At 43.6% G+C, this 14,032-nt stretch overlaps 1 protein-coding gene across 1 annotated transcript in view; it reads right to left on the bottom strand.

Annotated features, from left to right (window-relative positions):
- Positions 1–14,032, bottom strand: part of LOC139276294 (succinate--CoA ligase [ADP-forming] subunit beta, mitochondrial-like) — a 120,028-nt gene that overhangs the window by 23,965 nt on the left and 82,031 nt on the right. The window contains exons 6-7 of the mRNA XM_070894062.1: positions 7,713–7,851; positions 5,002–5,163 (exon numbers count right to left, since the gene is read on the bottom strand). Of these exons, the coding sequence (XP_070750163.1) occupies positions 5,002–5,163; positions 7,713–7,851 (301 nt within the window). The remainder of the gene's footprint in view (positions 1–5,001; positions 5,164–7,712; positions 7,852–14,032) is intronic.

Raw genomic sequence — 14,032 nt, 5'->3', positions numbered from 1 at the left:
GGCAGTGGACGTACATGATGACATTATTACACATTCAATCCATTTAGAGTAAGCGCCCACTAATACTAGGAACATCTTTTCCAGAAAGGGGCCAGCGAAATCTACATGGACCCTAGACCACGGTTTGGAGGGCCATGACCACAGACTCAGTGGGGCCTCCCTTGGTGCATTGCTCAACTGTGACTCCAATTCCAAGTCAATGCCGGGCCACCAAACGTGTGATCTGGCGATAGCCTTCATCATGACTATGCCTGGGTGAGTACTGTGTAGGTCGAGTATAAACATTTCCCTGCCTTTTTTTGGCAAAACCACACGATTCCCCCATAGGAGACAATCCGATTGGATGCTCATTTCAATCTTGCGTCAGTAAAATGGCTTAATTTCGTCTTGCATTTCCCCGGGAACAGCTGACCAGCTCCCATTAAGAACACAGTTTTTTTTTTTACTAGCACAGGGTCCTGGCTAGTCCAGGTCCTGATCTGGCGAGCCGTGGCGGGTGACCCTTCCCTCTCAAAAACATCCATTACAAGAAGTCTGCAGGTTGCGCCATTTCCACCCTGGTCATGGTGGGCAATGGTAGCCGACTGAGGGCATCAACACAGTGCCTGGACTGCGGCAGATTACATAGTCATATGCAGATAATGTTAGTGCACATCTTTGGATGCGGGATGAAGCATTGGTGTTAATACCTTTCTGAAAACAGCGAAATGAGAGGTTTGTGGTCGGTTTCGAGCTTGAACCGGAGTCCAAATAGGTATTGGTGCATTTTCTTAACCCCGTATACGCACGCTAATGCTTCTTTCTCAACCATACTGTAGGTTCTTTCAGCCTTAGATAAATTTCTGGACGCATATGCAACCAGTTGCAATTTGCCTGACACATTGGTTTGCTGTAACACACAACCGACCCCATACGAAGCTAATACTAAACGTTTACACAGGTCATACAATACAAGTAACTTGTAAGAGGCCTTATCGAAGGCAGTCTTTTGAGATTTACCCCAAACCCAGTCCTCACCCTTTCATAGCAATAAATACAAAGGTTCCAGCAAAGTGCTCAACCCGGGTAGAAAGTTACCAAAATAGTTGAGGGGTCCCAGGAACAAACACAGCCCCGTCACATTCTGTGGTCTGGGTGCACTCTAGATGGCCTCTGTCTTAGAGTTCGTAGGTCTGATGCCGTCTGCCGCAATCTTTCTCCCCAAAAATTCGACTTTTGGCGCCAGGAAAACACACTGAGCATTTCAGCCTGAGTCCCACTCTGTCCAGTCGCTTTAGAACATCTTCCAGGTTGTGCAAGTGACCAGTGATCAGGATGTCGTCTTGAAACACAACAGTGTGCGGAACCAATTTCAGCAGACTCTCCATGTTCCTCTGTAAGATGGCAGCAGCCGAGCGAATCCCAAAAGGGCACCTGAACAGTCCTTTGTGCGTGTTGATGCACGTCAATCTTTTCAAAGATTCAGCCAGCTTCTGTGTCATGTAAGCAGAGGTTAGATCCAGCTTGGTGAACGACTGCCCCCCTGCTAACATTGCGAACAGGTCCCCCGCTTTGGGTAGTGGGTACTGGTCCTGTAACGAGACTCGGTTGATCGTTACTTTGTAGTCTCCGCAGATTCTGACCGAGCCATCGCTTTTCAACACCGGGACAATTGGACTGGCCCACTCGTTGAACTCGACTGGCGATATAATTCCCTCTCGTTGAAGTCTGTCCAGTTCGATCTCGACTTTCTCCCGCATCATATATGGAACCGTTTGGGCCTTGTGATGAACGGACTGTGCATCAGGGACTAGATGGATCTGCACTTTAGCGCCTGTGAAGTTGCTGATGCCTGGCTCAAATAGCGACGGAAATTTGTTTAGCACTTGAGCGCACGAGGCATCATCCACCGAAGACAGCGCTTTGATATCGTCCTAGTTCCATCAGAACTTTCCTGGCCAGCTTCTGCCGAACAGCGTTGGGCCATTGCCTGGTACAATCCATGGTGATAAATCATGCACAGTTCCATCATATGATATCTTCACTGCCAATGACTGGTATGAGCTCTTTGGTGTAAGTGCGCAGCTTTATATGAATCGGGCTTAGTTTTGGCCTTTGTGCCTTGTTGCCCCACAGTTTCTCAAAAGCTTTCTGGCTCATAATTGACTGATTCGTCCCCGTGTCCAACTCCATGGAAACTGGAATGCCGTTTAATTTGAGTTTCAACATTATCGGAGAGCTTTTGGTGGTGAAGGCGTGTACCCGATACACTTCCTCTTCAGCCTCGGGTTGAGTTACCTCTCTTACTCGTTCAGCGTGATCCGCGCCAGATTGGTCATCTTCTGCCAACTCTGCCACATGGTGAGTTACAGCACGTTTGCACATTCACTGGGGGTGCCCCATTGTTCCGCAGCCTTTGCACACGTAGTGCTTGAATCGACATTGATGGGCTCTATGATTACCCCCGCAGCGCCAACATGGTGTTAACAGATTCGCATTCACGCCCCATGCCCTAGGTCTGGCATCTGCAGGTGTGTAGGCCCTGCCATGCACAGTTCTGCCTGCTGAAGGCATTATTTTATGCACAGTACTTGCCGGTGAGCTTCGATGCTGAGAAGATATCTGCTTTGTGTTATCGTTCATGGATATGAAAGCCTGGGCTAATGTGATTGCCTTGCTCAGATCTAGGGATTCAGCAGACAGCAGTTTGCGAAGAATGACCTCGTGGCCGATTCCAAGCACGAAAAAGTCCCGCAACAATTCCCCCAAAAATCCAGCAAATTCGCACGGTCCCGCAAGGCGTCTTAGGTCGGCGACATAGCTCGCCACGTCCTGGCCCTCGGAGCGATGGTGCGTATAAAAGCGATACCTGGCCATTAAGATGCTCTCCTTCGGCTTGAGGTGTTCCCGAACCAGCGTGCACAACTCTTCATATGTCTTGTGCGTTGGTTTAGTCGGTGCTAGCAGATTTTTGATGAGGCCATATATCGTGGACCCACCAACGGTGAGGAGAATCGCCATGCGCTTGACCGCATTACTGTCCGTATCCAGCTCGTTGGTCACGAAGTACTGGTCAAGACGCTCAACGAAGGCTTCCCTATCATCACCCTCAACAAATCTCTCAAGAATACCAACAGCAGCCATAACTGTGTGAAAGTTCGTGATCTGTTACTCGTCGCCAATTATTATGTTCAGAATAACTCCACAAGACTGTATGCTGCAAGCTCAAACTGATGTAACCTTAGTCTCTTTAATCAAACTCCAGAGTGCAGAAGCAGCATGGGAGACAACCTTTTATACTTGCTTGCTCTAACAGGTGTGCCCCCTGATGGCAAGTTTTACACTATTATAACGTTTACATACATAATACTATGTAGGTGAATGCGGCAGTCATTTTGCACACAGCAAGGTCTCAAACAACAATAAGATGAATTACCAGTGCATCTATTTTTGGTGATGTTGGTTGAGAGAAGAATGTTAGTCAAGACACCAAGGAACTCCCACGTTCTTCTTCAAATAGTGTCATGGGATCTTCTGTCTGAACAAGCAGACGGGCTCAGTTTAACATCTTGTCCCAAAAACGGTACCTCCAATACTACATTTAAGTGTCAGCCTAGATTATGTGCTCAGGCCCTGGAGTGGGGTTTGAAGTCACAACCTGCTGACTCAGATGAGCATGCTATCAACTGAGCCAAGCGGAGAGTTGAAAATCAAAAAGGCATTTTTAAATGATTCATTTAATCATTTACTGTGAAATTAACGGTGAGGCCAACGGTGTTGCACATGCACATGGACCTGCTTGTGAGTCATTGTCAAAAGGAACCCAGGTGTTTGTTGAAGGGAGAACACTGATTAGCTATATTTTTTCAGTAACAGAGGGAAGAAGCAGCTTCTTGCAGTTCCATTGACAAGAGATAGGCTGGGCAAAACTTAATTTCCAAAATTAACTCAAGATTTGTTGAGGGAAAGACATTGGGGCAGATGGTGAATGGAGAACAAATGGCTCCAGCCACTCAGTATACTTTCACTTACCGTGGGGTTTTGCACGGCAAGTTACTGTCAAAATGACATTGAAACCGTACAGTGCTCTCTGCAGGGGATCTGGGAATTGTATATCTTCTTAACCAATCAGATTGAAGAATTGTTAGTGAGTCTCGCAGTCTAAACCAGGAAGTGCTAGAAAAATGAATTCCATGTCAAATCAAGTACAGAAAGTAAAATTTTAAAAAAAGAGAGGAAAAGAAAGAGAGGAAAAGAAAGAAAGGAAAAGCAAAAAAAAGACTCCACGTTTGTAATAGTTCACTTTCAGTGCCAGAGAGGTTGTTTGGCAATAATTAAGACTTATCACGTTGTTAAAAGGATGCTTAGACTGGAATAGACAAGCCCTAACATTCTGTAGCGAGTTTAGTCCATATCTACTATGCAGGTACAGGAACTTCACACCGTTTAATGTATGTGAATGGGAAGTCAGACGGTGAGATGCAATTTTCATGAAGCTGATGGAGGGGCAGCTCATCTGACAGCAACTTCTAGATGTTCGTGTTTAACAATGCATGTGTGCTCGCTGATCCGTGCATAAATAACGGCGAACATCGTTGGCCTCACCTTTAATTTTACAGTAAATTCAGGGCCATTAAGCCAATTTCAAATGCTATGTGTATTTTCCACTTGAGGGGTCTAATTAGTATACTGTGATAATATAGCTCCCCTCTCTCAACACCCTCAATCGGATCAGGGAGAGAGCAGCAGTTAACAAAAACTATTATGCACAATTTGGTTTGCGCAATTCTATGCGTACACACTTATTTGGATTTAGAGTTAATTGCTGATCAAGATACATACCCTTAGATTGTCAAAGGAAATTGCGGTAATTTGCATGCACAGACAAGCTGAACGACAAATGTAAAGTTTAAGATAAAATGGGTGGAAGAAGAAAATAATCTTAACACAATCTGGGGAGAATTGTTTTTCTCACTTGATTCTATTAATTAATCGGTGATGTATTCAATCCCCATCTCTTACCCAAACAACCAATGTTTCCATCCAATCCAATGTAATTGAGCTTTGCCTCAGCTGCTTGCTTGTCTTGTTCATCCTCCTGACTCCAGTCCTGCTGGGCAAAAATATCCTTCTGCCGATAGGCAGCATTAGAATCAAAGTTGATCTTTGCATCCATGCACATCACTGCAAACAAAAGGTTATAGCTGAAAAATGCATCACTAATACAGTAATAATTGAATAAACAGTTGGCAACTGTCAAGAATTTCTTGCATTGTAGAGATGTCAACGGATAAAATGGCAGCCAATCAGTCTGGGCCAACCCCAATAAATCCAATTAGGTTTAGCGATGCATAAACATCATAGGAACTTCATTCAACATCATCATAGGCAGTCCCTCGAAATCAAGGGAGACTTGCTTCCATGCTAAAAGTGAGTTCTCAGGTGACTGTATAGTCCAATACGGGAATTATAGTCTCTGTCACAGGTGGGACAGACAGTGGTTGAAGGAAAGGGTGGGTGGGGAGTCTGGTTTGCCGCACGCTGCTTCCGCTGTCTGCGCTTGGTTTCTGCATGCTCTCGGCGATGAGACTCAAGGTGCTCAGCGCCCTCCCGGATGCTCTTCCTCCAGTTAGGGCGGTCTTGGGCCAGGGATTCCCAGGTGTCGTTGGGGATGTTGCACTTTATCAAGGAGGCTTTGAGGGCATAAACATCATAGGAACAGCATTACTCCTCAAGTAGCAGTTAAAGCTGAGGTAGTAAAACTGTAGCATCACTTTAGTATTTTAATGCTAGTTTGATGGGGCGGTTGTGTTGTGGGCGCTCAACAACATTTTCCCGAATGTCACTTGAACTGTAGAACTAGAAATAGCAGTCGTGACCAGGATATTTGGCTTTTCTATCCGAAAAGGGACGTGTGGAAGGACCTCACTGCATGAAAGTATGGGAAGACCATTTAAAAGAAAACAGGTGGTGGTCCGTTTTTCTATAACACCAATATCCACACTTTTTTTCACAACAAATAAAGGAATATTTCATAAGGAATAATCGAGGTTACAATTGGTGTAATGCTACAAATGTAGGTCAACTTAACATAACAAGTACTAATTGTTTAAGATGTGATTTAGGATCAAGGGCAACTTATGCAGGCAGAGACAAGTGGCAGGAGATCCTCCCTCAATCTACCAAAACTACATCTTTGCCGGTATTTTTAATAACTGATCTTGTTGAAAGTATAGAAAAGACTGATTCAGGGATTATGCTGAAATTTGGTTGTAAAGGCATTTTTGCTTCCCCCTATGAAAACGAAGCATGTCCACATTCAGATGTATTATGCTATTGAAGGTGAAATGCATGTTATTGCTCTTCAATCGCAAGTGGATGGATTTGTTGGCTGAATGCAATATAAAGAGAGAACTTATCGGTATAACAGTGTGCATTTAATTGTGGCGTTTAGGAAGCCTTATCGCATCAACTCCTTAACATTATATTCCTTTTCAAGTCTCTTGTGCCAAGACCCATTCTTTGGGCCCAAGTTTGGCCAATACAGATTTCTGGCGCCAGAGGTGCGCCACTTTTGTAGAACTCCAAGGATGCCAAAAATCTTCAGGCCGAGTTTGGCCGCTTCCCAGTCTCTCCTCGATGGTGGTGCAGCATGGCATTCGGGGGCGGAGCCAGGTCCCGGCACTGAAAACAGTGCAGGGACCTCTGCACATACGCGCTAGAGTGTGCGCGCATGCGCTGTAGCTCCTCGCCCTCAGAATCTGAGTGTGCGCTCTGCAGGCTGTGTGGGAGGGGCCGAAGCGCGCCGCCCCCATACCTGGCCGAATGGGCTCCCTCATCGGTGGCCCACTGCCTTCCCTTCACATAAAAGGTAGGACTTCTATTTTTTATTTGTTATTGATTGATTGATTGCTTATTACTTTGGCCTTAGTGCTTTAGGTGCAGGGTTCTTTCCATTTTTTATTTGTTAATTAATTGCTGATTACTTTTTGTGCTTTGTAAGTCTTGGTGCTAGGTGCAGGTCCTCTCAGCTTCCTTGCATTTTTTATTTGTTATTGAATGCTTATTTTTGTGCTTTGTTTAGTGCTTGGTGCTTTAAATGTACTTACTTGCGCTGATTTCTTAACTCTCCGCAAGGGTTTTCTGTGCGGGCCACAAACGCTGGCCTAAGTTAGTTTGGAGCAACTATTAGCTGTCCAAATCAGCTTAAATAGCCAAAACAGATGTAGGTGGTTGGCAACACCCCCTTTTTAAAAAAAAAACAAAAGTAAAAAAAATCCTAACTAACTCACTTACACTGGTGCAAATTAAATGTGCAGAATTGTGATTTTTAAGATACGCCAAAAAAAATAAAGTTGCTCCCAAAAAAACAGAGCAACTCCTGGCCAAATTTGGGCCCAATGTAACGACACATTTGCCCAGAATTTCCTGCAAACTTGCGCCATTACAGTGTAGGGTCAGTTTGAGGGTGCAAAAGTCCCAGGAAATGATGGTGCAAGTGACTTACTTACGCTATGCCATAATTTCATGAGACTTTTGCACGCTCCACCATTTCTCTTGCAGAAATATTGAAGAGTTCATTAACATAGCTCCACCCTCCCCCCAATCCACTAATTTGGAATTTAGAAATGGCCAGTTTTTGAAAAAAAAAATACAGACCCCTCTCAGCATAAAATCCCATTAGTAAACATTAAGCAGCAAATCTGAAATAAAAGCAGGCCAGTATACATTACCAATCCCAGCAGCATCCTCCACCAAAGGATTTATCTCTACCATACTGGCATCATATTTGATAAACAGCTCATACAATTTGATCATGTTCTCTGCTGCATCTTCTACGACATTGGTTGGAAAACCCATTTTCCGTGCAAGCTGGAAAAATGACATTTTAACACAGAATTAACATTAAAATACTAATCCTTTTTAAAGTAGTCCTTGCCAAAAGATGAATAGCTGTCTAGGTCTACGTGTTACCTCTGCAATTTTAGTATTTTGCAGAGAGCAAAAATTTCATTTTAAAATACATCAGGTTTAAAGTTATTCAACAAAGATAGAAAGCTTAGGTTCCAAAACAAACGGAGAACAATTAGTTCAGAAAAATATTATAAGAGCAGAGGATACTTTGAATGTACCAATGTTTCAAAGGAAAAAAAATCCCTAAAAAAAAATTGGCTAAATGGTAGCACTCTCGCCCCTAAATCAGAAGGTCGTGGGTTCAAATCCCATACCAGAAACTTGAGCACACATTTGACAGCTGACATTTCAGTGCAGTACTGAGGGATTGCTGCACTGTTGAAGATGCCGTTTTTCAGAGTAGATGTTAAACCAAAGCCCCTTCAGCCCTCTCAAGACAGTTGTAAAAGATCCCACGGCATTAATCTAAGAAGAGCAAGGGTGTTCTCGTGGTGCGTTGGCCAACATATATCCCTCAAACACCACAAAAAAATAAGATTATCTGGTCATATATCTCTGTTGTTTGAGAGATCTTGCTATGCACAAATTGGCTGCCAGGTATCCTACATTGCAACAGTGGCTACACTTCAAAAAGTACTTCATTGGCTGTGAAGTGCTTCAGGATGTCCTGAGGATGCAAAAGGAGCTATAGAAATGCAAATTATTTCTTTAAAATTAAAAACTATCTAAATTGGGATGGTGCTGTGCACAAGAGCTCTAAACTTTGTGCCTGCAATTCTTGCACACACATACTTTGTTTCCACTTGGATAATTCTGGGCTCCACACTTCAAGAAAGATGTAAAGGCATTAGAAAGGGTTCAGAGAAGGTTTACCAGGATGTTACCAGGGCTGACTGACTTCAGTTATGAGGAGGTTGGAAAAGTTAGGACTGTTCTCCCTGGAACAGAGAAGGTTAAGAGGTGACCTGGTCGAGGTTTTCAAGATGATGAGAGGTTTTGATAGAGTAGACTATTCCCTCTGGAAAGTGGGTCAATAACCAGAGGTCATAGATTTAAAATTGTTGGCAAGAGATCTAGAGGGGAGATGAGGAAAATGTTTTCACTCAGGGAGTTGTCGGGATCTGGAATGCTCTACCTGAAAAGGTGGTGGAAGCAGATTCCTTAAATAATTTTAAAAGGGAGTTGGAAAGGACCTTGAGGTGGAGGAAGTTACAGGGTTATAGTCAAAAAACAGGGGGTGGGGTGGGTTTGGGACTAAGCATGATTGCTCTTTCAAACAGCCGGCATAGGCACGACAGGCCAAATGGCCTCCTTCTGTACTGTAAGATTCTGATTCTATGACTACGGTTGTCACGTTTCAATTGTGTCATCTGAGAGAGGCTAAAAGAAAAGGGAGAAAAAGTATAACTACTAACTGTTTTCATGCCGATCTTAGCCGTTGAACAAAAAGCACTGAGAACAGAAGGGGGTTGGGGAAGAGGGAAGAAACAAAACACAGCCACAAAATTATCTAAACTGAAAAAATAAATAATTCAATTAAAAAATCAAAAGAAATTTCCATTCCTCACTGCTATTTTTGAAAAACGCCTTTTCCCCATTGCCCTGGACAGTAAATGTCCCTTCATTCTACCAATACTACTTAAGCCAAATAGTGGGATGTGTACTAGATCAGCCGTCCAACAGACACTCCATCAGGGCGAGGGTGAAATTCATAACTTTATCCTCTCTCCCACTTCCTTACTGTGATCTGAAAATTGGGTACTTGGCCTTTTTATTTTAAAAAAGTAGAAGTTACCCACCAGGAGTTAGGTGTGAAACTAGCCTTTTGCTCAGTGATAGCATGCCCGCCTCTGATTCAGAAGGTGCAGGGTTCAACCCCTTTTCCAAACAGCCCAATGAGTTTAGACCGGAGCCCTGGCTCGAAATGTTTGGTTGACATTAGGCAGCTAACTCATGTACGGTGGGAGTGGGAGTTGGAGGCCTCCCCGCCCATATAGAGCACGTGTTGCTTAGTTTCAACAGATCACTCATAATATCATGTTGTTCTATAACCCGGTGGTGCAGCATCCTGCCACGCTAACAAACAAAAGCTTGCATTTATATCGCACTTTTCACTGCTCAAAGCATTTTATAGCCGATTAAATATATATTTTTAAAATTGTAATGTCGAAGCACCGTGGCCAATTTGTGCACAGCAAGGTCCTACAAACAGCAATGTGATAATGACCAGATAATCTGTTTAGTGATGTTGGTTGAGGAATAAATATTGGTCAGGACACAGTGAGAACTCCCCTGCTCTTCTTCGAATAGTTCCGTGGGATCTTTTACATCCATTCATGAGGGCAGACAAGGCCTCGGGGTTTACTGCACTGAAGTGTCAGCCTAGATTATGTGCTTAAGTCTCTGCATAGCATTACCCACTGTGCCATAGCTAAACACCTTAATTCAATTCACCAGAAATCGGGCCTTGGGTTCTTCTCTTTAAGGCCCCACACAAAATTCAATTATTAAAGCGGGAATGTCAGCCTGAGCCTCCTGTCGGGCCTGTCAGAGAATAGTATATAAGCTCGCTGATGATCTGGGAGGAGAAAATTTGAAAAAAAAAAATAGAAAAATTGTCGACTTGTAAACTGAAACCTGTAAATTAGGGACACCCAAGAGACTTGTATCAGGTGTCCTTATTTTCAAAAGGACACGACATAAAGCAGTTACCATGTGCAATTCCAGTGGTTTGTTTGTATGTTCTCGCCGGACTGCCTATGGATTAGTGAGAAAGGTGAGGGATGGAAATCTCGGGTATTGAGGTCTGTAATGTGACAGCGTATTAGGATGTTGTCAGCTTGTGAAAGCTTTATTGTACTCTCACGGAGTGTATTTATTGCTATAAGCTCCTCGGTCTGTTGTGGTGAATGTTATTTTTTCATATTTGGGACCAGACACCTGACAGCTTCCAGTTCGTTGGCAGCAGTCATTCCTTTTTCAAAATGGTCATTGTATGTATAGTAAATCAGATGAGCCAAATATTTCAGGATTGGCTGCACCTCCTTCAGCGTTCCTTCTTTTTTTCACCTTCACCTGGAATCATGCTGAATTCTGGGAGCCCTGCCAGCGGGGTGTGATTTCAGGTCATAACATAACATAAGAATATAAGAATTAGGAACAGGAGTAGGCCATCTAGCCCCTCGAGCCTGCTCCGCCATTCAACAAGATCATGGCTGATCTGGCTGTGGACTCAGCTCCACTTACCCACCCGCTCTCCATAACCCTTAATTCCCTTATTGGTTAAAAATCTAGCTATCTGTGACTTGAATACATTCAATGAGCTAGCCTCAACTGCTTCCTTGGGCAGAGAATTCCACAGATTCACAACCCTCTGGGAGAAGAAATTCCTTCTCAACTCTGTTTTAAATTGGCTCCCCCGTATTTTGAGGCTGTGCCCCCTAGTTCTAGTCTCCCCTACCAGTGGAAACAACCTTTCTGCCTCTATCTTGTCTATCCCTTTCATTATTTTAAATGTTTCTATAAGATCACCCCTCATCCTTCTGAACTCCAACGAGTAAAGACCCAGTCTACTCAATTTATCATCATAAGGTAACCCCCTCATCTCCGGAATCAGCCTAGTGAATCGTCTCTGTACCCCCTCCAAAGCCAGTATATCCTTCCTTAAGAAAGGTGACCAAAACTGCACGCAGTACTCCAGGTGCGGCCTCACCAATCCTCCCTGCTTTTGTACTCCATCCCTCTCGCAATGAAGGCCAACATTCCATTCGCCTTCCTGATTACCTGCTGCACCTGCAAACTAACTTTTTGGGATTCAAGTCCCTCTGCACCGCAGCATGTTGTAATTTCTCTCCATTCAAATATTCCCTTTTACTGTTTTTTTTTTCCCCCCCAAGGTGGATGACCTCACATTTTCCGACATTGTATTCCATCTGCCAAACCTTAGCCCATTCGCTTAACCTATCTAAATCTCTTTGCAGCCTCTCTGTGTCCTCTACACAACCCGCTTTCCCACTAATCTTTGTGTCATCTGCAAATTTTGTTACACTACACTCTGTCCCCTCTTCCAGGTCATCTATGTATATTGTAAACAGTTGTGGTCCCAACACCGATCCCTGTGGCACACCACTAACCACCGATTTCCAACCCGAAAAGGACCCATTTATCCCGACTCTCTGCTTTCTATTAGCTAGCCAATTCTCTATCATGGTAATACATTTCCTCTGACTCCGCGTACCTCTATCTTCTGCAGTAACCTTTTGTGTGGCACCTTATCGAATGCCTTTTGGAAATCTAAATACACCACATCCATCGGTACACCTCTATCCACCATGCTCGTTATATCTTCAAAGAATTCCAGTAAATTAGTTAAACATGATTTCCCCTTCATGAATCCATGTTGCGTCTGCTTGATTGCACTATTCCTATCTAGATGTCCCGCTATTTCTTCCTTAATGATAGCTTCAAGCATTTTCCTCACTACAGATGTTAAACTAACATCTATAACTATAGTTACCTGCCTTTTGTCTGCCCCCTTTTTTTTTAAAAAACAGAGGCGTTACATTAGCTGCTTTCCAATCCGCTGGTACCTCCCCAGAGTCCAGAGAATTTTGGTAGATTATAACGAATGCATCTGCTATAACTTCCGCCATCTCTTTTAATACCCTGGGATGCATTTCATCAGGACCAGGGGACTTGTCTACCTTGAGTCCCATTAGCCTGTCCAGCACTACCCCCCTAGTGATAGTAATTATCTCAAGGTCCTCCCTTCCCACATTCCCGTGACCAGCAATTTTTGGCATGGTATTTGTGTCTTCCACTGTGAAGACCGAAGCAAAATAATTGTTTAAGGTCTCAGCCATTTCCACATTTCCCATTATTAAATCCCCCTTCTCATCTTCTAAGGGACCAACATTTACTTTAGTCACTCTTTTCCGTTTTATACATCGGTAAAAGCTTTTACTATCTGTTTTTATGTTTTGCGCAAGTTTACTTTCGTAATCTATCTTTCCTTTCTTTATTGCTTTCTTAGTCATTCTTTGCTGTCGATTAAATTTTCCCAATCTTCTAGTTTCCCACTAACCTTGGCCACCTTATACGCATTGGTTTTTAATTTGGTACTCTCCTTTATTTCCTTGGTTATTCACGGCTGGTTATCCCTTCTCTTACCACCCTTCTTTTTCACTGGAATATATTTTTGTTGAGCACTATGAAAGAGCTCCTAAAAAGTCCTCCACTGTTCCTCAATTGTGCCACCGTTTAGTCTGTGTTTCCAGTCTACTTTAGCCAACTCTGCCCTCATCCCACTGTAGTTCCCTTTGTTTAAGCATAGCACGCTCGTTTGAGACACTACTTCCTCACCCTCAATCTGTATTACAAATTCAACCATACTGTGATCACTCATTCCGAGAGGATCTTTTACTAGGAGATCATTTATTATTCCTGTCTCATTACACAGGACCAGATCTAAGATAGCTTGCTCCCTTGTAGGTTCTGTAACATACTGTTCTAAGAAACAATCCCGTATGCATTCTATGAATTCCGCCTCAAGGCTACTCAATGCGATTTGGTTTGACCAATCGATATATAGGTTAAAATCCCCCATAATTACTGCCATTCCTTTTTCACATGCCTCCATTATTCCCTTGATTATTGCCCGCCCCACCGTGAAGTTATTATTTGGGGGCCTATAAACTACGCCCACCAGTGACTTTTTCCCCTTACTATCTCCAATCTCCACCCACAATGATTCAACATTTTGTTCATTAGAGCCAATATCGTCTCTCACAACTGCCCTGATATCATCCTTTATTAACAGAGCTACCCCACCTCCTTTCCCTTCTTGTCTATCTTTCCGAATTGTCAGATACCCCTGTATGTTTAATTCCCAGTCTTGGCCACCCTGCAACCACGTTTCTGTAATGGCCACCAAATCATACCCATTTGTAATGTTTCTATTTGTTGTGTTTCCTAGTACAATGACATCCAGGATGCTTTTCCATTGAGGAACAGATGTCCCGATCCTGGGATCTGCTGCATTGGCAGTCATAGCGCCAGAGTGCCTGGCAGGGCCCAGACAAATGTTTTTTTTGGGGTCTGGGGGGGAATTAATGTCCTGCAGACCCCTGACTGGAACCCC

The sequence above is a fragment of the Pristiophorus japonicus genome, chromosome 11, assembly GCF_044704955.1.
Source record: "Pristiophorus japonicus isolate sPriJap1 chromosome 11, sPriJap1.hap1, whole genome shotgun sequence".
In the NCBI taxonomy this organism is placed as follows: Eukaryota; Metazoa; Chordata; class Chondrichthyes; family Pristiophoridae; genus Pristiophorus; species Pristiophorus japonicus.
Note: the sequence above shows the minus strand (reverse complement) of the source record. Positions and strands in the feature narration are given on the sequence as shown.